This window comes from Xiphias gladius, chromosome 19 (genome assembly GCF_016859285.1).
Source record: "Xiphias gladius isolate SHS-SW01 ecotype Sanya breed wild chromosome 19, ASM1685928v1, whole genome shotgun sequence".
Lineage (NCBI taxonomy): Eukaryota > Metazoa > Chordata > Actinopteri > Istiophoriformes > Xiphiidae > Xiphias > Xiphias gladius.
In genome coordinates, this window is record NC_053418.1 from 5,698,868 (window position 1) to 5,722,906 (window position 24,039).

The following is a 24,039-nucleotide window of genomic DNA, read 5'->3' on the forward strand; positions in this document are numbered from 1 at the left end:
ACCCACTGTCCCATCTGTCAATCTGCGCTCTGTCTCTTTACGCTGTATCTGACACTATCTGCTGCCTGTCTATCTGTCAGCATCTCGGCACCAGTGATTGCCCGGGTCGGTGCGGCGGCAGACCTTGCTAACAAGCAGTCATTTGTCAGACCTGCGCAGCTCTCGCTTACTTTCTGCCAAGTCCTAATCACATGTGACACCTCATATTTACTTCTTGGACGATGGATAGCTTCTGACTCATTACTACACTTAGTCTGGCTTTCGGAAGGATAGCTCAGATACACATGTTGAGAAGAGCCAGCACAACATCCTGCCTGCGGCTCTGTCAGTCTGGCTTGCTATAACATAAATAAAGACAGACACATACAGTAAATAAAACTATAGTCCTGTTGCAATAGTTTTGGAGTGATTTTGCTTATTCAAAACCACCTGTTAATAATACCGATTTGATTCCTTTTATGATGCAAGGCAACTCGGAGTCAGTTGTTTTTGAGGGGTGGATTTCATGGGGGAAATTATCTTCAGGGACTATTTGTTGCAACTGAGAGATTATGTAAAAGTTTGTCAAAAATGTTATTAGATTTTATAGGCTGCAAGGGAAATAAAAGACCATGTAGTCATTTACTGGATAATAAATGAATATATTAATATTATATAAAAGGTTTAAACATTGTATCTTATGGTTTAATCAGTCCGTTTACAATGATTTGTAGATATCAGTGATTAATCAGAACAAATGTTGGGTTGCCAGGTTGTGATAATCCTACTGGCAGGTTTTTTATCATTTTAATCATTTCTCTAATTATAAAGCAGTAATAAATGTTTGTGATCCTTTAGTGGTCATGGTTTTCTCATTTTTAATTAGTCATCTATTGTGTAGATAAATATGTTAATAAGTCATTAACAAAAGTTTGCAGTTGTAAGCATTAATAAGTTGTCAATAAATGGATTTTGTCAAAACAATACAACCAATCAAAGGGAGTTTTCACAACCTGGCAACCCATACTTATATATGCATTATAACTGGTCTTTAAAGAATCAGAAAATTATCTATTAGCTATTCATAAAGCCATTAGTTAAAGAAAAAAGGGTTAAAAAAGGTTGCATAATTAGAAAGTGGTACCAATATCATACTCATACATAAGGGAATGTGATTATTAGTTTTTTAAGGCATGTGGCCAATTTGGATGTTGCGATTTAATAATAATAATACTAATATTGTTACGTGATATAATAACGTACATTCTTTGCTTTTCATTCTCTCATGTTTAAGTATTCACATATGGCATGTCAACATTATTACATCGAGATTTAAAAATATTTTGCTCTAGTCTTTATTATTTGAGATGGTTGATACTATAATGTGATACAACTGAACTGCTTTAGTTGCTTTTTTACACTTTGACTTCGCAGCATCACATCACAGCATTTTCTACTTCTTTTTGTAAAGGGACACCCCAACCACCAGTTTCTACATTATCTGCTCCCTACAAGAGGACAAATTAAAATGAAATTTGACATTTGCTGTGCATAAAGACTGAGCGTAGAGACTATGGCTTTTGGTTTTGCCATTAACATCATTCTCAAAAGCGAAGCTGACAAACTGTTTCCCTACAGATGTAGACTGCAAGCACAACTGGCCCAGATTCGCACCAGCTGCTCTCCCCCCTCAGCGATTTACAACCAGCTTAGCAGCATTAACACTTTTACCCGGTCGTGGCATTAAAAACACCACTGAGATGTAGAACTGACTAAAGGTAGCTAAGCTTTGGCCCTGCTATGAGTTCTTTGACTATAACATAATTAAAAATGCCTTTGGGCAGATTATGTGGACAATGCCAGCCATCTGTTAGCAATCTTGTTGGTTAATGTACTTAAATATTCCAACATGCCATGTAATGCTTTGTTGCACAACCTCTTACAGTATGTGCAGGGATCAACATGCAGTTGATCCAAGACAATACTGTAAGTGAACGTTTTTCGAGATGTGAGATTATTACTAAACTAGTACAACTGGAACTGGAGTTGGTATAGTTACTAAACTAGTAATAATCTCCCATATGAAAATGTTGTGAATATCTACATGCTTAGGGACATGCTTTTTGTCTTTTTCTGGCAGGTCGGCCATCACCATATTTCCTCAGAGGACAGATGGCAAGCACGACTATCGAGTGTGGAACAGTCAGCTGATTCGTTATGCGGGCTACAAACAACCTGATGGACAGATCCTGGGAGACCCTGCTAATGTTGAATTTACTGAGGTACACAAGAGGAGCTGTATTTTTATGTCCATGAGGTAGAGCTGCAACATTTCACTTTGTTGGACGTTTGCTAGTTGCACTCAGCTCACATGTTGCTTTCGGTCACTAAGATCTGCATGCAGCTGGGATGGAAAGCTCCAAAGGGTCGTTTTGATGTCCTGCCCCTCCTGCTGCAAGCCAATGGAAATGACCCTGAGCTGTTTGAGATCCCTGAAGACCTCATCTTAGAGGTGCCAATCACACACCCAAAGTGAGTTATGCCTTCCCTTTTAGGCGAGCATAAAATATACAGAATCTTGCAAAACAAAGAACATAGGGGGCTGCAGAAAAAGACATCCACCCACTCACACATCTCTTAACAACACTTCTTAAACAATGCGGTACTTCTAAGCCAAAAGTCTGATTGGGTTATTGTCACATTCCAAATGTGCTGATTATTCTCAGGAAGCACAGCTAGCCATGCTTTTTCTGTTGCTATGCGGCTTTTGTGGTAACCATGGGGCTTGTTAGTGTGACTTCAAGCTTCCACCTGTTTTGTATTCTTATGTGTTCACTTTCCTTTTAAGACGACTTTTCTTGCAACAGTAGCGACTGAACAAAAGCTATAATGCCCTTGAAATCTTAATCATGAAGATGCTGTATCTAATACCCATGATCACAGTAAAGAGTTGGGTATTACTGCTACACTAGTTTTCACACATCCAGACGCAGATGCACACAGAGCTATCGCTATATTGCTACACGCTACAGAAAGCATTTCAGAGTCCCTTGACACACTGATCTCCCTGCCAAACTCCCCCAGAATTGGCATCTCTTGCTCCATACCCTGCATCAGCTGGCCCTCAACTCTGGCAGCAGCTTGGCACAGGCCACGACCACCAATAGCATCTCATCATTACATGAGATTAGACCCGGCTCCAGCAAATAATACAGTGAAAGCAATATCATCAGCCCCCCTAGAGGGTGCAAGGAGTGAGTAGTGGGAGGTAGATTGAGAACCTACCTGCTCTGTCCAGCACCGAAAGACTGTTAAAAGGGGTTTTCTTTTGTGTTAATGTTTGTTTTGGCCACACTCCTTTTTATTATATGTGTCTCTGGCGTAATTACCTGTGCTCCAAAAAGTGGTAGTGACTGTGCATATAGCAAATGTTGGACATTTACCTGACCTCAGGAGGGAAGAGGATGAGTCATGCGAAATAACTACAGTCCTCATTCCCCTGTTTGCTTTGCTCAGGTATGAGTGGCTGAAAGACCTGGACCTGAAGTGGTATGGCCTCCCAGCGGTTTCCAACATGCTGCTGGAGATCGGCGGCCTGGAGTTCACTGGCTGCCCCTTCAGTGGGTGGTACATGGGCACAGAGATTGGCGTGAGGGATTTCTGTGACAGCTCACGCTACAACATTCTGGAGGTAGTGTGTTGTGCCAAATTACAGAGTCATGGTTCATTGGAACGGGGGGGAAATCGGAGGCACAGATTGACTGAAACCTTGTGCAGAGAAGAGCATGTGTTGTGTTACCAAATGACCCAATCAGAATACCATTCTCTTATCTTATTGTTCACTCTGAGGAGAAAGCTGATTAACAGCACTTGTCAAGAAATAAAGTCCCTGGGTGATTTATTGCAGCCTCTCTTGACATAAATTAAACAATGTTAATTTTGATATTATCGCATCCTAAAATCTCTGCTTTAGACCAAAGTGGTTTAATTATGAAGAACACCTCAGGGCACATGCGTGCCAGCTTTGATGGATTTTTACTTACATTTGACGCACGGAAATTGTGATTGCATTTGGTGATGAAGAGGACTATTTGCTTGTGCAATGTTCTTTGGGTGTTGTTCTGTAACTTAATTTGTATGAATTGTTTGGTGAAGAAGAAGAAAACTTCTTCCCAGCCCTTAATCTTAGCCGCTGAGACACAAAACTATAACATCGGTGGCTTAAAAGATTGAAGGCGTCTTCACCTAATGACACACTATCACAGATGTTGAAGCACGTTTAGAAATGATGGTGTTTCTAATTGATTTTTATTTTCAAGAATGAACTACTACTATGCGCTAGTATCTGTTGGACGCATGAAACATACTTGAACATCACACTTGACTTGACCTTGAGAGATGAATGTGATGTCGTTTTGTTGTTTTACATGACATCATAACCAAAGCTCAGAATACCTAACTCTCCTTGTGGCACATGAGGCTAATATGTACGGCACACTGTGCACAGTGACTTTCGTATCAGAACTGTCATATTAATTTTTCTTTATATGTTTTGTAGGAGGTTGCTAACAAGATGGCCTTAGACACCAGGAAGACTTCCTCCCTTTGGAAAGACCAGGCGCTGGTGGAGATCAACATTGCTGTTCTCTACAGCTTCCAGGTAGGATCATCTTTCAGTTTATATTATTTACTTAAAGTAGTACTACTCAAAGGGAAAACAGCAGCTATAATCGTCTTGGATTCACAGCAGCTCCTACTGATTGAGTTTCAAGGGGGGAAAAGTGTCAAAACATCCATGTAAAAAAACTTTTCCAGCATTTTGCACTTCTAATCTGTCCATTTGAATGCTCCGTAGAGGAAAAGCTTAAAATTGCCTTCAGAATCAATATTGGTAGGATTATTCATGTTGGCCTTGTCATGTGTATATTAATTTGACAAGCGCTTTTGACCCCTGAAGGGCTCGGGAGTCCTAGAGAGCCTTGTTCAAGAATTAAATGCCTCAACACAGAAACTATCTTTTTTTTTTTTTTATTGAGCATTAATATAAATAGATAATAGAAACTTACTGAGCATGTTTTTCAGACCTTCCAACTCTGAAAATTCATAATTACAGTAATTTGACTAAAAAGATGACTGTACAGCTGCAACAGTTAAAACTACCATTTTGATTTGTGCAGGTTTGTGCAGGCATAGTAAAAAATTTACCCTTGCATTATTTTCGAGACAGTAAACATTACAATTTTTAAGAATAGGCCTCAGCGCCCCATTAACATCCAAATGACTCCAAAGTGGTGACTCATTCGTTTGCACATCGTTTGTGCGGGCAAAAGAAACATCTTTGCTCCATTCATTCTCAAGTAATTAGCATTACACATCAGATCAATAAACTGGCATATCTTGAGAAATAATAAAGCACACATGTTTGTGTTGCTTGCACAAATGTGCAAAAACAATGTACAAACAAGTAAGGCCACTTTGGAGTCATTTGGATTTTCATTTGGTGCTGAAATAATGTTTAATTTCTAAAAAATGGTTTGAGCACAAATTTTTATTTTGTGTGCACAAAAGTGCACAAACAATTGAAAAGAGTTTTATACATGTCCGGATCACACGGGCTGCCAACCTCACAGAGGTGCGGTGTCTGCACAAGGTTACGCAGTGTCCCCCTACACACGTCAATAATTCGGTACACCGTTGTACTATCTGTTTAATTAGACGCCCAACCTGTTAATTAAAGCGAAATGTACAGGACTCGGAATAGGACTCGCAAGTGAGTTAAGGCCCAGCCTAACAGGATTAACTAATACCCATTTAGCTTTAGCCTTTAGCTTGGCCATGAAGTAATTACCATGGACCTTCGGAATGGTTCACCTGAACTCAATTCGGTTACTCCTACCGTATTTCTACTGCCCTTGCCAAAGAAGTTAGCTAAGTAGGAGACGTTCCATTAGGGGAGGTGGGTAGGTGGGTCTACCTTTTCCCCAGTGCTAACTCTGCCGAGTGAATTGGCCAGCTGCTGCTCATGCGCTCGCAGACAGCCTGTGTTGGACTGCTTAACGGGGACATTACTGTGTTTGCGTGCACGTATTTGTTTGTGGGTGCGTGGTAGGGTTCCCTCCCTGTCGCACTAGCCCGAATCACCACAGCGCAGTGTGGAAAGCGCAAGTTGTGGTGGTTACGTTTCATCATGAATATTAATGAAACACTGGACCAGTATAAAAGAAAATACATAAATGACATGTTTTTCTTATTGTGCTTCCTATTTTTAGTCATGCAAAGTCACCATAGTAGACCATCACTCAGCTACCGAGTCTTTCATGAAGCACATGGAGAACGAGTATCGGGTGCGAGGCGGCTGTCCAGGAGACTGGGTGTGGATTGTGCCTCCCATGTCGGGAAGTATCACACCGGTTTTCCACCAAGAGATGCTCAACTACCGCCTCACCCCCTCCTTTGAGTACCAGGTGAGAAGAGCGGCGATGTGATCAGGAAGAACATATTAAAAAAAAAAATCCTAATCTGGAAAATCTAAAACATCAAGTGCTTATAGTGCTTTATAGCTTCACTTTTTCCCACAGGATGAATTCACCATAAAATAGGCAGAGATGCTACTATCTGCCCTGACATTAGCTTCAGTAGACCATAATGCAATTCATGGGATGTTGTGTTTTTGTGTATGTGAGTTTTTGAGGCCATCAAAAAAATTATAGACATGCGCTCATGTTTACAAATTGGTTGGCTGCCAAATTATATTAAGGGAGTCATTAAAGAAAATTAAAGTTCGAAATCATTACCTGGAGCAAAAGTAGAGGAGGCACGTTGAAGGAAAGATTGCACAGAAAAAGGTGAATGAAAGCTCCTCTGTGCCAAGTAACTCCTGGAAAACACTTAATATTACTGATGATATCTGATGGTATCTTGGAAGGTATTTTAACCTTACACAAAGACCACCTCTTAACCCCATTTCGTTTTCCTTGATGCTGAAGCCCGATCCATGGAATACCCACGTGTGGAGAGGAGTCAATGGGACGCCCACAAAGAAGAGAGCCATAGGATTCAAGAAGCTTGCCAAGTGAGTGTGCACTCACACAGAAATCTTAGGCAAAATCAATGCAATGCGATTGTTTTTGTTGATGTAGTGATTTGGTTTCTCCTTTTCTTCTACCCGCATTTATAGAGATATAAATAAATTGCAGCCTTAAATGTCAAAGATAATACGCTGTAGGATGTGTGTATGATAATTTAAGGCCAAACAAGTAATCACTTTCCTGACAGAAGTTACACACATGAGAAGGAAGCTGGTGCACTCAGCGGTAAATTCATCCAATCAACCCCTCAGGGAGTAATCAGAGCTCTGTCAGTGTTTTGCCTTTGTACGCATGCACTCGCGCTCGTGTGTTCTGCTATTAATATAATTGCCTCGAGGATATGACAAGGGAGGTAATCACAATTGTCACCCATCCGCTACCTTGACATAATGTCAGCTGCGTGCTGAAGTGAAACACACGACTCTCCCTTGCCAGTTAAGATACGTTTTACCAGACGTATCAGCATGAAAGAACCTTCCGGTCTGGCAGAGGATTTAAGGCTGCAAACTGCGCCCTCGAATCACTTGTCCTTGAATGTTTCATTTACTTGTCCTTTGTGTTCTGTGCATCTCACTCTCTCACTGTTTGTTTCTTCACCTCTGCAGGGCTGTGAAGTTTTCGGCCAAGCTCATGGGCCAGGCCATGGCCAAGAGGGTGAAAGCCACCATACTGTTTGCCACAGAGACGGGCAAATCGCAGGATTATGCCAAAACTCTCTGTGAAATCTTCAAGCACGCATTCGACGCTAAGGTACGCTTGCCCCCACCTTGCGTCATCTCATCCGAAAGTTGAACAGGAGTTGTACCAACATCTAATGGAAGAAGCAGGAATTCAAAGACATCATTGCTACATTGCTCTCTGACTGACGTAGCCAAGCACATGCCAGCTGAGTACAGGCGATAAGAGGGTAGAAGAAGAAAGTGTGTCTTTCTGTCGTCTCTCATGCAGTAAAGTGCCACGGGACGGAAGCAAGATTTAACCAGCGAAGCGTTGAGCAGTGCAGTAGTTTAAGACAAGATCCTGCAGCACCCCTGGCTGCTCAAATCTGTTTGGAAAAAAAAAAAAGCAAATCATGCTGCTCTCAATCATACACTATGTGCTTTTCCTCCAGGTCATAACTTACTTTCCCTTCCAGTTTTTCCGGTGCAATCAATCATACAAGAAGAGATTCATGCATGCAAGTGTGTGGATGTGTGTGTGACCGAGAGTGGGTGTGTGTAGATGGATCGCAGGGCAGATGCAAACGCCTGGGGCAAATCTTTGTTGTCGTGGGGCTAAAGCCTCTTTTTTCTTCACGCCTCTGGTCGTGTGTCTGTTCATGTGTGTGTGTGTGTGTGTGTGTGTGTGTGTGTGAAATGCAAGTGCGGCCCGTGACAGACAAACACCATCATGTTGAGTGGTAATGCACCACGGATGCTCGTTGTGTGGCAGCAGCATATTATCATCTCGTTAGCGGCGAGGAAAGAGTGGTCATTACAACCTCCTCCTCTGCCAGCGGCTGTGTGTTCAGCCCGAATTTACATGCTCAAGTCATCTGTCGTTCGGAGTGTGTGTCTAGGAGACGCGAGTGAGATAAAGACCACACCATGTGAGTGGAGGCTAAGATTCACTCGGCATAATGCTCTTTCTCCCTGCAGGTCATGTCAATGGATGAATACGATGTGGTGGACCTGGAGCACGAGACGCTGGTGTTGGTGGTGACCAGCACTTTCGGCAATGGCGATCCACCTGAAAATGGAGAGGTATATGTGTTGTATTTAAAAACTCTAGCTAATTAAGCACAGGACATATGCACCCATTGCCAACAGTTGTCCTTTTGTTGCTGTAGAAATTTGGAGCTGCCTTAATGGAGATGCGCCACCCAACATCCAACACAGAGGACAGAAAGTGAGTTTAGTCCGTCGGCCCGCATGTGTTTGTGGTCGTGCATGTCAGTTTCCATCTTATTCGTCCCTTGAGTTGTGCAACCGTGGGTCTCATCTCTCTGCTTTTGCTTCCCGTCCAGGAGCTACAAGGTCCGTTTCAACAGCGTGTCCTCCTACTCTGACACTCGCAAGTCCTCCAGTGATGAGCCCGAAACCAGAATCAACTTTGAGAGCACCGGACCACTTGCTAATGTCAGGTAAACAAAATCACACCGGATCAAATCAAACCAAACAGTCGTGAGGGGTTTCTGTGACTGTGCTTGTCTAAAAAAAGTGCTATTCAAAGTGTCACAGAAAGCAATGAGCTCGTGATTTGCAGGTGAGAACAGGTGTAGACGTCAAGGTAAAAAATGGTCACGTCAACAAATCGTAATGAAGTTGGGACCATAGCCATTGTAGTCTTTGAAACGCTGCTGGAACTTTGGTTATACATAACTTTAATGCCTGGAAAACTTTCACTTTTCAGCACAACTTAGCCCGATTTGAACCAAGACTTGTATATGACTTAAGCACAAAATCGGTGCTTTCTGGGACACAAACACCTCGACAGTCAGTTTCAACACTGATGTATTGGATGATTAATGATGAAAATTGATACATACTATATAGAGGCGCGGTAGAGATGGGGTAAATTAATAATTAGAGTAACTGTACTCAAATGTAACCACTTTTGGTCTTGTGTAGCTTTGTAACTAATGTAAAAAGTAACAATTTTGGAGGTAAATTTACCAACAAAATTTATCATCACTGATAAACAAGTCCAAGATACTTTCCCCCTGTAAACACATTGATATAAAATACAAATGTTAAAACAGTTTGTAGTTTTATAACGTGCTGACATCATGCTTAACTTATTAAGTACATACTCTGCGAGAGAGTGGATGTCTTTGCCTGTAAAACTGTTTGTGGGAGGACAAATCTTTTTGCAGGGGACAGTTTGCTGATCTGTTAAAGAGGAGGAGACGACAGAGATTTTGCTCAAACTTGAATCTGATGTGGGCTGACTGCTTTATGGCAAAGCAGCAGAAGGATGACTTGACTGATCTATTTCATGTTTACATCTATCTAAACCCAGGCAGGACGAGTATTCATAAATCATCAGCTGTTTTCAACTGTTTGGACCTTTCTGAGAGGGAAGAGAGGGCAGGTTTCTGATGTGGGCTCGGTGGCGGCAGAGTGTGAATGTGTATGTTGGAGTTTTTCATTTTTAACACCACCTGCCTCTCTATCTCCGTCTCTGTCTTTGTGTGTGTGTGTGTGTGTGTGTGTCTGTTTAGGTTCTCAGTGTTTGGCCTTGGCTCCAGGGCCTACCCACACTTCTGCGCCTTTGCCCACGCTGTGGACACGCTGTTTGAAGAGCTAGGGGGGGAGCGCATCCTACGCATGGGAGAAGGAGATGAGCTGTGTGGCCAGGAGGAGTCATTCAGAACCTGGGCCAAGAAGGTTTTTAAGGTCAGTTTCTTGGACTAAGACCCTTTGGGCTTGGTTTAGTTCATTTTTCCAATCATAATGGCGTGTTGACGGAATGGGCAGGCACACCATACACACCATTTTTTCCCTGTAGTTCATGATTCTCATGGCTTAATTAACATTGACATTAATATGGTCCCCGGTTTTCTGCGCTACCACAACAACATTAATTAAATTCTCACCTAAATTAAGTCCTCTCACCTCTTTAAAACAACCCCAACAGTCAAGGTGACATTTTGAAGTTGTATGGCCATGCATGACCTTGACCTGGCGGAGGCAGTCCTACTTGGTGTGCAGGAGATCAATCTCCAAATCCTTTGTTATTGCTGTGTGATGCTCAACCGCCGCTGCAGGTGTGAAGGGATGCTTTGAATAACGGTGGAGCTCTTTCCCGCATGTCAAGGCTGCCTGTGATGTGTTCTGCGTTGGCGATGATGTGAACATTGAGAAGGCCAACGACTCCTTGATCAGCAACGACCGCAGCTGGAAGAAGAGCAAGTTCCGCTTGACATACACGGCCGAGGCCCCGGCCCTCACAGAAGGTAAATAGTAATCCTGCGGGAACTGAGCGGTGCCTTGTTGATGGTTTCTTGACATTAAAAGGGAAATAAGTGCTAATAATCGCTGTGGAACAAAATGACCATAATAAACCTGCAGAGGGACGGGAGACGTATTCATCAAGACCAGTGACTTAGCCATTACATCACCCGGAGCTGAGATTTTTGACTCTGTTGTGGAATGAAAAACTATAATGGGACTTCGAGACCTTTCTACTCTAGAAGTCTTGAGTTCTAGAGTCCAAGATGTTGGACCAGGTAGAACAGGGGCTCTGTTACCTAATTTGCATAAATTTATATGGTAATTATAGCACTTGAAATAAGATATGGACTGTGAACTGCGGATTGTGGCTTAAGAGAGATGTCTCTGTTATTTAGCCTACCCTTGTTGATATACACGGCGTTGACAAAATAATAGAAACACCTGTCAGGATAGCGTAATACAGTTCACAGCGCCATAAACTACATCTTCCAAAAAGATCATACAGTTGAATAAACAACAAAAACTGAACATTAACGCCTTCATGAAGGGAGGATTTATTGCAGGACTGTTGTATAATACTGCATTAGTTTCAGCTTGGTGTAGCTACTAAACTAGCCACTGGGTGTATATTATTCTTCTATAGAAACGCAAAATCTCTCAAAAGTTCAAAAATTAACCTTCCGTCACATCTAAAGCTCTGTAATTAAGATGCTGTATCTTGTTTGTTTAATTTGTACACAAATAGAAATGTATAAATGACTGGTTGTGGCTTCAGAGTTATACGGTGTAACAAACGATCTGTGCAGCGTCTCTCCCGGCAACAAGACCCTGAGCAGTCAGTGTGCCCAGATGTTGTTTGCCAAGATATAGATACACCACTATACTCCCTCAAAAACTATACGAACCACCCAGTGATTCTAGTCTTTATTCTAAGAAAAAGCTACTCACCTCCTGGCTCCAGAGCAGAACTACTCATTTTCGTAACAGCACATATCCCGAGGCAGTGAGGGCCCTTAACTCTGTATCATCAGTTCAGTCCATGAACTCAAATTAACTCTGTCCCCCTAGCAGATTTGTTAATGCACCTGGTACTATATGGTTCATTTACTCCGTGAGAGCATTTTATATGCTTATTCTGATGTTTTATCTATTTCGACACAGTGCTTTGGATATATTTATGCTGTTGTGTTATTTGTATTGTATTGTTGTTGCGCATTTCTATTGTATCTTTGGTCTTCCGGGAGCACACACTGAGACGAATTCCAATAAATGTTTCATTAAAATGGTAATAAATTATTGAATCTTGAATCTTTAATGTACAAACAGTGAGAGGTATTGATCTTCTCCTCTAACTAGCAGAAATATATTAAATAAGTTTATTTTCCAAAATAGTCAGCTGTTCCTTTAATAAACACAAGATCAAGGTCTGTAGATAAACATATAATTTTAAACTAGTCCCTAAATAATGTAAATGTCAGGCATGTGGTGTAATTTTGTTTCTGTCTGCCAACAGCATTATACAGTATTCACAAGAAGAGGGTTTATGGGGCAAAGATGCTAGAATCTCAAAACTTACAGAGTCCCAAATCCAAGTAAGTATATACTTACACTTGAAACACTTTCACAGGAAAAAATAAAACATGTTGGTACATTAAACATGTTTTTCGATTTTGGTATGACTTGGTATGATTTGTGAAATAATGTTGAATTGATCTAACGCGCTCCTCTGGTGTCCAACTCCTTCACTCTGTTTACCGTGGTGTGTGGACTAAATGGAACAGACTGAAAACGGCGCCGCGCTGTTCCCTGAATCTCTGATCTCTTTTACAGTCGCTCCACCATATTTGTGCGGCTCCACACAAACAACCACGACAGCCTGAGCTACCAGCCCGGCGACCATCTGGGCATCTTCCCTGGCAACCACGAGGACCTGGTTACAGCTCTCATAGATAAACTGGAGGACGCTCCACCTGTCAATCAAATTGTGAAAGTGGAGTTCCTGGAGGAGAGGAACACTGCCCTGGGTGAGTGATGCTATTAGGAACGTCACTCTACTTTACTTGTACAGTAGGCGTGCAGGCAGGAGTGCCGCAGTTTAAAATCTGGGCAGCGTGCCAAAATCGAAACATGAATAAGACACAGTCTGTCTTGCCTCGGCCTGCACCATGAAGTCACACTGTAGTGAGGTATCTATGCCCAGACATTTTTTCTGGGAAGCTGCATGTCGGCAAACAGTGGTGGTGACCGCGAAAACAAGGTGTTTTCTTAAGCACGGTAGGTGTGCCTAATCAAAGTTTACCTTTTAAGTAAGCCATTCTTGGTAATAGCTAGTGTAACTCACTGCTTTAATGTATCTCAAGAGACTTCCTGGTTGAATGAAAGTCGGATTGAAATGTTTCAAATTCCAAGAGAAAAGGCAAAATGCATATGAGAGGCAACAGCTCTAATGTCACAGCATCTAGCTTTATTTAAAAAGACAATGTCCTATCGCGGAAGGTCTCTTTACGTTTTGATTTGTCAGTCAGCAGCATTTGTACTAGACAAGAGAATTTCGGTTAGTACAGCCTCTCTTTGTGATACACAGGCCTGCTTCACATAGGTGACTTGCAAGCACAGTTCACCTGCGGATTGCAAATGGTGTCAAAAATCATGTGCCACGAATGACTGTTGCTCACAACAGAACTTACAAAGACATTTGTAAGTTCTGCAGGGCTCTCGCATGCTCGTGCATGGATGGAAAGTATAGAGTTTGCTTGGATTAGTTTAGTGTGAAGTTAACAGGAGAGGAAACGATCTCGGGCTCCAAAGCACAGCTTGCATGTTGCAAATTTGGCAAAATGGGCTCTGGGCTAATATAACAGGTGTAGCTTTGTTTTGGCCACTTGGGGGCAGCGGACCACACTGTGAACACACTGTTTGAAGTTGTTGTGGAGAACATGTTAGCAAACAATTGCGTATTTATACATTCCACATGTCTTTTACATTTTACACTGACACGTGTTTTAGTCTCAACCTGCTCCTGGCTCTTTGGCGGTAAATGCTCCACTGTGTCTGCAGTTTGGTGCCGGGCAGGTTTGCGATCGCTGGATTTATCAGTGCGTATTCATTGCAAACGGCTGCCTGCAGGCTGGAAAAAAAAACAAATCAAAGAGCTAAAAGAAGCTAAAATGCACTGCCGAGCTGAGGGGAACTGCAGGGTTGGGTGATAATTATTTGTGGGTTTATTATTATAAGCGTTCCGTTTGATGTTAGACATAGTCAATTGGATACTGTTCATATAAAATATGAATTAATGAACCTCTAACTTTCTTCTGCAGGTGTAATCAGTAACTGGACAAATGAGACTCGTATCCCTCCCTGCACCATCTACCAGGCCTTCCAGTACTGTCTGGACATCACCACACCACCAAGCCCCGTGCTGCTCCAGCAGTTTGCTGCTCTGGCAACTCATGACAAACAGAAAAAGAAACTAGAGATCCTCAGTAAGGTAAATTCGCTTAGTCTTTCGGCATTATCATTAACACTAACCCTTAGAATTTTTGAGCTGCTGCTGCACTGAGCCCTTAGCTTGGGTTGTGACCCGTCACATAGGGGACTTGTGATGTATGCGCAGAGGCTACATCCAAAATTATTCTCTGCCTTTTTGCCATTTGAAAACCAAATGTATGCAGACATTTTTCAAAGCACAGTTCTATAAAAAGTCACCATGTGTTTAAGGCACAACAGTAACCAACACATGCACCATGTTTGCTATCAAAATATGGGAGATAGTTTTTTGTGTCTGAAAGCTGATTTGATGCACTTTGCGCTGATGGAAATACATACAGTAGGAGTGAGCTGGCGCCAAATTAAAGCCGTTGATGAACCCAGAGCCATCCCCCCTTGCAGTGCCTCCCACAATTCACTCTCCATTTTTGTCAATGTGTGGAAAAGGCTGGCTGAGGCCAAGCAGTGACTCATATGCTCATACAGCGAATCATTGTCACCAAAGCAGGAGGAAAAGATGGAAGGCTTCTGAATTCAGCAAAAGAAACAGTACAGTAGAATCAGCACTGCAGATCATATTTATTTTTGTATGTGCTTAATCTCAAGCTCATTTCAAGACTAAAAACAGGGTTTCTCTGACTTTTCTAATCCTCTTTTTATGTCCACAGATTTTCATAACAAGCACTGGAGAAGAGTCAAGCTGTCTTGTCTCTTTTATTAGTGCGTTCTGTTTTCAAAAACACGAAAAGAAGAATTGATTAAACAAAACTCAAGAGTCCCACAACCCCATCTGTTTATCAAGGTTGAAGACCCAGGCCCAAAAGAACATTTGCTGTTAAAATTGTACGGTCCTTCAGATAGTGCTTCAGGCTCAGCATGGAGACCACACCGGACTTCTTAATGGGTACTGTGTTGCTCATTAGCAACTTGAGAACAAAGCGAAACTTGGGAGCATATCAAAGTTTTTTAGCCTGGTGGCAGTTCTCTAAATTCATCACATCAAAATGTCAGCGATGACACACGAAAACAGTTGGGCAGTGAATGGTGAATGGCTCTGCTTGTGGCTGCCTCCTGCTCTCCAGTCAGAAACATTTATAGATCTAAAAGAGAAGGCCATCCTTTTTTTTTTCCTGGTGGTGTGGCAGTTACTTTGGTTTCTTAATTAGGACAACAACAAAAAATTCAACAACTCACCAAGACAAAAATCAAATCTGATAAATATCCGCTTGTACTTTTCCTTGTCTTTCTCTTTGACATCCCAGGGCTTGCAGGAGTATGAGGAGTGGAAGTGGTACAACAATCCGACTCTGGTGGAGGTGCTTGAGGAGTTCCCCTCGATCCAGATGCCCTCCACTCTGCTGCTAACCCAGCTGCCCCTGCTGCAGCCTCGCTACTACTCTATCAGCTCCTCTCCAGAGCTGCACCCAGGAGAGATCCACCTCACCGTCGCTGTGGTCTCTTACCGTGCCAGAGGTAAGGACCTTCTACTCAGCTGGGGCTCGTTTCTTAAGATCAAGAGCTGCTCTAACCAAGCAGAGCATTAGGTAACATCTCTTGCTGGATTTTAAGGCTGTGTATATGTAGCTTCAGCTGTTATGGTCCAGTCTGCTGACTGGGAGGATGAATTCTGAAATTGGTCTCTTTTTGGCATGTCATGGCCATTTCCTTTACATTACAGTAAAATTGCTGTGGCTTTGCTTTTTGACCCAGTGGCGTCTACTAATAGAATTTAGCAGTAAGTTATTACTCCAAAAAGTACATATCTTGTTTATATACTTTGCTTTGGTTGAGTTTATGTCATAGATAAAATGCACTGTGCTGTGGCTCTTTCAAGGTTGCTGCATAGACTCGAAAAGTCAAATGACTCAGCCTCTCTGAAAAGAAAATTGATTGGAAGTTATCTTGGAAAGCCGGTGTGCTTTGTTGTGGTCCAGCCGGTAGCTGGACCACAACTGTAATTACAGCATAGATTTAGAAACACCTCAGGAAGATTCCGTATCTCTAAACAGATTCTATTTAGAGATATGGACAAAAACATAAAATGAGAGAAAACAATGCAGGTATACCAGTCTGTATGACAGTATATGAACTGCATTACCTATTCAGGTTTCAATTTTAGTGTTAATGTTAGTACATAGTACATTACAAGGCTCTTATACAGTATTTCGACCTTTGCAATTAGCATCCATTCTCTAACGCTTTCAAGTAACCAGCAAGCACTACCAGAAGCTGCTCACTATTATTTTCTCTCACGCATGTAATGTATACTTGTGCAAACATGTTAATATGATTGTATAAGAAGTGGTTGAATTACTGTAATTTCCCTTGGGAGAGAGAGAGAGAGAAATGGCCCTCGCCTTGTAAAGCATGTTAGGGACATATACACTTCTCCTTTTAGTTTCTGCACTTAGAGAGAGTGGGAGGCAGAGGGGAGAGAAAAAGGTAAAGTGTTTGTTTAGTAATCAACCCTTTTCAGATGGAGAGGGACCAATCCACCATGGAGTGTGTTCATCGTGGCTCAACAGGATAGAGAAGGGGGAGATGGTGCCATGTTTTGTCCGAGGGTAAATACCGCTGTGTTTTTCAAAGGAATTTTGCAGAATTTCAGATGAATGAATACTGTGGCATGTCAAAGGAAAACGTCAACATCTTGGGAAATAATCTAATTTGCTTTCTTGCCGAGAGGTTCGATTAGAAGAGTGATACCTATCGCATGTCTGTCCGCTAAATATGAAGCTACCACCAGCAGCTGGCTGACTTAGCTTAAAATGTAGTTTGATAGGTGGTGATGATGATGTGAAGAGGATGAAGGAGACTCCGCTGACACCGTCTTGATTGCATATAAAGGTTTATTACAAAGAAGTGCAGCGTCAAATCAAACATTTGCAGATCTGTTTGTGAGAGGGTGTGAAGCCGATGAACCACTCTCCAACTCAGCCTTGACCACCGACTCTTAAATAAGGCCGTTGTCTTCCTAGGCCACGTCACCAACATATGTTTTAATCATAGAGTGTTACCTCCCTTTCCAGAATGCGAGCCCCCCTCTCAGTCCCCCCCCCCCCGATCTAGGGCCTCTATGATAACACATAAATCTAACTCTGCATATTTAACCATATACCTCAAGTATGAAGACTTCAAACTGGGGAAACAGCTGGGCTCTGTCCAGAGGTAACAAAAATCTGACTACCAGAACCTCTAAAGCTCACTAATTAGGACACTGTTTCTCACTTGTGCCCGCACTTGTTGCCAGGCAACTGGTCCAAGAAATAGTCCGGTCACATGTTTTTACACGAAACAAAGCGATACAGGTCAGTTACTGAGCTTTGGAAGTGAGCTGGTTGGCAGAATTTGTTACCTTTAGACAGAGCCAGGCTAGCGGTTTCCCTCTGTTTCCAGTCGCTGTGCTAAGATAAGCTAACCGACTGCTAACAGTACATTCATATTTAGCATACAGACATGAAAGTGGCATGGATCTTCTGGTCTAACTCTTCGCAAAAATACGTATAAGCCTCTTTCCCAAAATGTCAAACTAATACTTTAAGTGAATTTTACAATCGTTCTACCTCATTTATTTATTGTTTTGTCCATTTGTCGTCCATTATTTCTTTGGTTGTTCTTTTAGTGCACCATCATTCCAACTTCCCAAAGACAACCAAGCACCTTGTATCCTAGTGGGCCCAGGAACAGGTATCGCCCCGTTCAGAAGCTTCTGGCAACAGAGACTATATGAACTTGAACACAAAGGTTGGTTTTTTACTCATTACTTGAAGATATTTTTGTACTACATTATAGAGAAGCTTTGTGGTGGATTGCTGCAAATGAACCTGTAGACTGAATCTTCAATTTCATGGCTGCTTATGTGAATATCCAGGGCAAGTTGATTAATTTGTTCTTCCAGTTAAGATGCTTTCATATGCACCTCTGAGTACTAAAAGTTTGATCAAATCCCTGTCATTGATTTAGATAATACACAAATGAGAAGAATATCGTTTCTACGTCTCCATTTAGAGTAACAAAGTAACTCTGCCTGTCCTCTTAAAGGGATTGAATCGTGCCCCATGATCCTGGTGTTTGGTTGTCGGCAGTCTGAGATGGACCACATCTACAAAGAGGAGACCATCCAGGCCAAGAACAAAGAAGTTTTCAAGGAGCTCTACACGGCCTATTCCAGAGAACCCGGCAAACCAAAGGTACAAACACTGAACTGTCCATAACTGCAGAAAATTCAGCTTGTCACAACTCTCTTTGGACTGCTGTGTGGGTTTGAAACAAAATCACTGGGTAGAGAAAGGGCTGAATAAAAATAAGCTGTGGGTATATTCTGAGGTACACTCATTCCAATTCACATCATGTGTTTCCATTTTACGGCTTTCAACTGTCGTTTTTCAGGTAAAATCTTTATCATTTGGTTGTTTGCAGTCCTCTAACCCCTTTCTGTTACTGTTCTGAATCATTCTTGTTTTGTTTAGTGATGTTCCTGTGAAAAGTGATCTTCAATAACTGAATTTAAAAGAAGAAAATAACATACAGAGTCTAATTTTTCATACTCTATATTTATTAAGTCCTTGGCAACAGTCTTTCAGCTTGCAGTTTGCAAATTCAACTACATTTTACTTTCTTCCCTTATCTTTCAGTTGTCTCCTGACTCTCGCATTGTTTCTTTGCCTACTTTTCTCACACTTGACTTTTTCATGCACATTCAACATTCCTCCTCTGCCTCTCTGTCAGAAATATGTACAGGATGTACTGCGGGAGCAGCTGTCAGAGACGGTGTACCAGTGCCTGAGGGAGGAGGGAGGACACATCTACGTGTGTGGGGATGTTACGATGGCCGGAGACGTTCTCAAGACTGTCCAGCAGATCATCAAGCAGCAGGGCAACATGAGCCTGGAGGATGCTGGCTTCTTCATCAGCAAGCTTCGGGTAAGAGAGGGAAACAGTGCAGTTTCAATGTGCAGCGTTGTCACCATGATGTTCACCATTAAACCCCACGAAGCAGCTTGGAGTGATGGCAGTGTCAGGAACTAGGGAGTCACTAGTTTGAATCCTAGATGAACTGTGAAAATAGAGAATGAAAGGTGATCTACACCATTGCAGAGGTGCCATTGAGCAATGCAGTCAACGCCAGCCGAACAGACAAGGCTCTTCTACACAGCTCCTTCACCTGAATATATGTAACCGGGTGCTCGGCGTGGAGCTGCTGAAAAACAGAAGGCATGTTGAGTCAGAAAACCCTGAAAAAATAGAGGTTTAAAAACACTGTCCACTGACTTATTCCCATTTGTGAATTCAAGGGGTACAAAGGATAAAAAATAACAATGTTACACGTCACCAAGCTCAATATTAACAAACTTACCTGTGGGTAGTATACAAATCAAGAGATGTTTTTCAGAACTGTTCAATTCACCATTCTGTAGTGCAACATCGCATGAAGAAGAAAATACAACATACACAAAATGAAAAGAAATACTATAGTAATACTTTAGAATGTATATTCAACTTTGAATTGTGCTCACCTGCCTTACCTGCGTTTCCTCCATGCCATTGGTTACACCGTTGGACGTCTGATCTTTAACCCTGCACAGAGGAAGATAATCTGTATGCAGTGTGAATGGAAATTTATAGCTCAACCATTTCTCAGTACTTCTAGTATAACTTCTGTTGTGAACTAAAAAAGAATCTGAAACCATCAAGTATTTTGTTTTTTTATTTGTCTCCTACAGGAAAAGGCCATACCTAACTATAAGGCAATACCCATCTCACCTATTCTCCCGTTCTCTGTCTCCCTCTTTACCTTCATCATCTCACTGTTACCAGGATGAGAATCGCTACCACGAGGACATCTTTGGTGTCACCCTACGCACCTATGAGGTGACCAACCGGCTTCGTTCAGAGTCCATCGCCTACATTGAGGAGAGCAAAAAGGACTCAGATGAGTAAGTGGTTTGTATCTTGAATTTCCAGCACTTTCCACAGGAAGCGCTGTCCCTTGAAGGCTTTTCCTAAGGGCAGATTGGGGATATAAAAACACGCAATCCTTTCTCCAAGGTAGGCCTGTACTTAAAGGAAAAAAAAACTTCTCACTGGTTAAAGTATTAGATTAAAGTATTAGTTTGTAGTTAAACCTCAGTGGGTTGGGCCAGAATAATAGCGAGTCTTGTGAACTTTTGAAATGTCAATAGTAGAGGAGAGGCCTTAGGGTCGATAAAGGTTTATCTTATTGCCAATATCAATATGCCTAGTAAGTTTCATGGCAATATTCTTAATAGAGTATCAGATATCTTGCATGCAACATTTTGGCTTTTAGTGTGACACAAATGACCACCACAATACATTTTATAATAACCTGCTCAGTAGATTTTGGCATTTCTTCCTTACAAATGGATAATTTGGGTAAAGATGTTGAAGGAAAGGTCAGGGATTCGCCAGAATCATTAGGATTCATCCTGAATGGGTCATGAATTTCAATCAGTTTAAGTCGAGGGGAAATTTTGATGAAAAAAAACGTAGGATGACCAGAATCAGGAATCATCCTTTTGGGACAATAAATATCCACAGTAAATTTCAAATTTTCCATAGTACTGACAGGCTGAATCTTTGTAAAATGGAGTAATAGTTAGCATAGAAGAGGGATCTCAAACTAGCAGCCCAGGGACCAAATAGCTTTCCAATTTATTGTTCCATCTGGCCCACAGATTAATTTTTTTCTCCAGTCTTTTGTTTTGGAATAATCATTTCATTTTAGCAAGGCTGCAAAATCAGAGCACACATGTTGCCTCTTTTGTTAGCTGCACTAAGTTTGAGACATTAACATTTTGGCTATTCTGTTTCAATGGTGTATTAGGAGACAGTTCAACTTTTGTTCCAGTGCTTTTATGGGCTTCAAATTTCATCATTCCCTCGTCTTGTCTGCTGCACCGCTGAACTGTGTGGGATTCTATGATGTGTTTTCTTATTTATCCATCTTTTTTATCAGAGATCCTTCTTTGCCACTCAAATTTGCCAGCCGGTTAGCTCATATTTCAGCTCATTGAGATTTATCCCAACCCGCGAGATTACCAGAGGAGCTCTAGTCCAACTCTAGCTCAACCAACCTGTAGTCGTTGGTGACGCCGATGTGTTTTCACCCCTAGTTTAAGATGAAAACAGAGTGGGTAACCATGGAAACCCTCGGAGAAGGGCCTTTAAACTAACAGGATTAGAGTGAAAGCGAGTGGCTCTGTTCCATATCTGTTTTTGTTTCCGTCGTTATTTGTGCATATTCAAGATTAAACACTTCATATACCCTTGCTATGAGAGCAGAACAAGGGCCCTACATGGCCACTATGGCTCATTAAGTACCAACATAATGCATCACAGACGATGGTTCCTGTGTGGATTGTCACTTGAATTTCACATTTGGCCATCACAGCCCTTGCTTGTTGGATGAGTAATGACTATAACATCTCTATTTCTATGTCTCTGTTGCTCTTTGTCTGTCTCTCTGTCTTTCGGTCTCTCTTTCCGCATTTTCTTTCTCAGGGTTTTCTGCTCGTAGGTCTATGAATCAGGGGGCTTTCCGACAACAGCCGGTCTGGAGGACACAGCAACGCTGGTTAAAGAATACTGTGCCAATTTTTGTACTGTAAAAAATGGGTTTCTTTCTTTTTTTTTATACCAATGTTTCTGTTGGGCTCTGCAATTTTGTCTGTAGCAAGTTGGAAATGTTCTGTTCTCTGAGAATCTGTTTTGCTTGTTTGATGATACTTCCAAAAATTACAAATTGATCATTTTGATTCATAATGTGTGCACCTAGTGTAATGACCTGCCTCATTGTGAATGCATGAACAAGACAAGAATATACTCAACAAATATAATATACTCTGTGTTATTGTTACAGTAAAAAGGCTTTTATTGAGATTTTATATTTGCAAGGAAATGTGTGGCATTGATAACAGACAGACATTTCTGATGTGTGGATTAAGTCGACTTTACATTTTAGGAAAGAATCAGGGCTGATCAAATCTTTTTGGGATGTTGGGCTGTTTTTTTGTTGTTGTTGTTGTTGTTTTTTAACATCAAAGGGTGTAGTTTCAGACATGGTTTGCAACATGAAAGATGTACAGGCATGCGGATGGACTGGCGTATTGACAGGTCACCCTGAATTATGAAATCGGCGATTCTGTCACAGACTCAACAAACATATTACCCAGCTCCTCACTGGCGAGCCATCAAAATGCATCCGCCTCTGTGCCAGCTCTCTTCTTAGTGGCCTGTCCGTTCTCTCTAAACATCATAATCTCACGTGTCCCTGCTGGTACTTGCCCACCCACAGAAGATTCATAGGAACGTGGAGGGCAGACACTAAAGAAGAAATCCGAACCTGTGTCACTGCATGTTAAAATAAACCAGTTATTAGGAAATAAAAACTTCTTCGGGGTTTCTCAGGTTTTATTTAATTATAGATGATTATTCAACATATACTGACGTTTTGGAAACTATGCTTATTCTCTTTCTTTCTGAGCGTTTAGATGAGAATATTGATACCGCTCTCGTGTCTATATGAAGCTACAGCCAGCAGTCGGTTAGCAGGCGTTCAGACCCAAAACAGCCCGGCGTTAAAAACACAATGCAAGGAGTTGCGTTGGTTAGGGCGTGTTTTTTCATGTACCGGTGAGACATGAAATACAATCCAGGAAGTCCAGTTTTAGTAACAGATCAGTGAATCTGAAGGTTTATCAAACACCAAAACACTGCACTTTTTAAAAATAATATTAAGAGACAGAATTTTACAACTCTGGGAAGTTATATTTTGTCAAGATGATCACCGGATGATGTGTTGCATTATGGCAAAAAGCTGAACCAGGTTCCAGAGGTAAACCAGGTTCAGGTTTTGTTCAGCGTTGGCAGACTGGACTGGCTCCATTCAAATGAATGAGAGGGCTGCGCTTTTTTCACACAAAGCTAAAGTCAGTCTGAACACAGCCTTAGCTAGGTTTTTGTGCGGATTAAACAAACAAGACATAACGTGCTAGTAAAGCTTTTGCTATCCTTGAAATGATAACATTTCCTCTGTTTTTACAGTCTTCATGATAAGCTAAGCTAAGCCGCTTCGGCCTGTAGCATCACATTTTTACCATACAAACATTAAAGCTTTATTGATCTTCTCATCTTACCGTCAGCAAAATAACAAATGATCTCTTTTTTCCCCAAGATGTCAACTATACTATTCCTTATACTTCCATATACTACCCCTTGTTAAGGGAAGCTAAAGGATCTGTTTTAGCACCCTGCGCTGCTCGGATAATATCTGGCAGCTGTCACCTTTGCCCAGTGGTCAACTATTGAGCTTTTAAAATGTTCGTTTGTCAGCATCAAAACTCCTCTGCCTCTTGCCTTACATTAACTCTCTGCTTCTGCCTATGTACACGACATTTATTCTCTCTTTTGTGTCTCTGCATGATTTTGCGCAACCCTGCACCTCACATGCCACTCTTTCACTGTGACCTGACACCTGCTCAGTAGCATCAGCATGCATGCGTGTGTGTGCGCGCGCGTGCGTGCGTGTGCGT

At 41.8% G+C, this 24,039-nt stretch overlaps 1 protein-coding gene across 1 annotated transcript in view; it reads left to right on the top strand.

Moving 5' to 3' along the window:
* nos1 (nitric oxide synthase 1 (neuronal)) overlaps nucleotides 1–22,987 on the top strand; it is a 34,533-nt gene extending 11,546 nt beyond the window's left edge. Inside the window, exons 7-28 of the mRNA XM_040155376.1 lie at nucleotides 2,120–2,261; nucleotides 2,372–2,511; nucleotides 3,496–3,670; nucleotides 4,538–4,639; nucleotides 6,249–6,443; nucleotides 6,966–7,051; nucleotides 7,673–7,817; nucleotides 8,705–8,809; nucleotides 8,896–8,954; nucleotides 9,073–9,189; nucleotides 10,270–10,444; nucleotides 10,866–11,004; nucleotides 12,516–12,594; nucleotides 12,833–13,026; nucleotides 14,320–14,489; nucleotides 15,751–15,961; nucleotides 16,965–17,052; nucleotides 18,111–18,232; nucleotides 18,530–18,678; nucleotides 19,217–19,411; nucleotides 20,306–20,424; nucleotides 22,010–22,987. Coding sequence (XP_040011310.1) covers nucleotides 2,120–2,261; nucleotides 2,372–2,511; nucleotides 3,496–3,670; nucleotides 4,538–4,639; nucleotides 6,249–6,443; nucleotides 6,966–7,051; nucleotides 7,673–7,817; nucleotides 8,705–8,809; nucleotides 8,896–8,954; nucleotides 9,073–9,189; nucleotides 10,270–10,444; nucleotides 10,866–11,004; nucleotides 12,516–12,594; nucleotides 12,833–13,026; nucleotides 14,320–14,489; nucleotides 15,751–15,961; nucleotides 16,965–17,052; nucleotides 18,111–18,232; nucleotides 18,530–18,678; nucleotides 19,217–19,411; nucleotides 20,306–20,424; nucleotides 22,010–22,025 — 2,923 coding nt within the window. The 3' untranslated portion in view covers nucleotides 22,026–22,987. The remainder of the gene's footprint in view (nucleotides 1–2,119; nucleotides 2,262–2,371; nucleotides 2,512–3,495; nucleotides 3,671–4,537; nucleotides 4,640–6,248; nucleotides 6,444–6,965; nucleotides 7,052–7,672; nucleotides 7,818–8,704; nucleotides 8,810–8,895; nucleotides 8,955–9,072; nucleotides 9,190–10,269; nucleotides 10,445–10,865; nucleotides 11,005–12,515; nucleotides 12,595–12,832; nucleotides 13,027–14,319; nucleotides 14,490–15,750; nucleotides 15,962–16,964; nucleotides 17,053–18,110; nucleotides 18,233–18,529; nucleotides 18,679–19,216; nucleotides 19,412–20,305; nucleotides 20,425–22,009) is intronic.
* The last annotated feature ends 1,052 nt before the right edge of the window (nucleotides 22,988–24,039 follow it).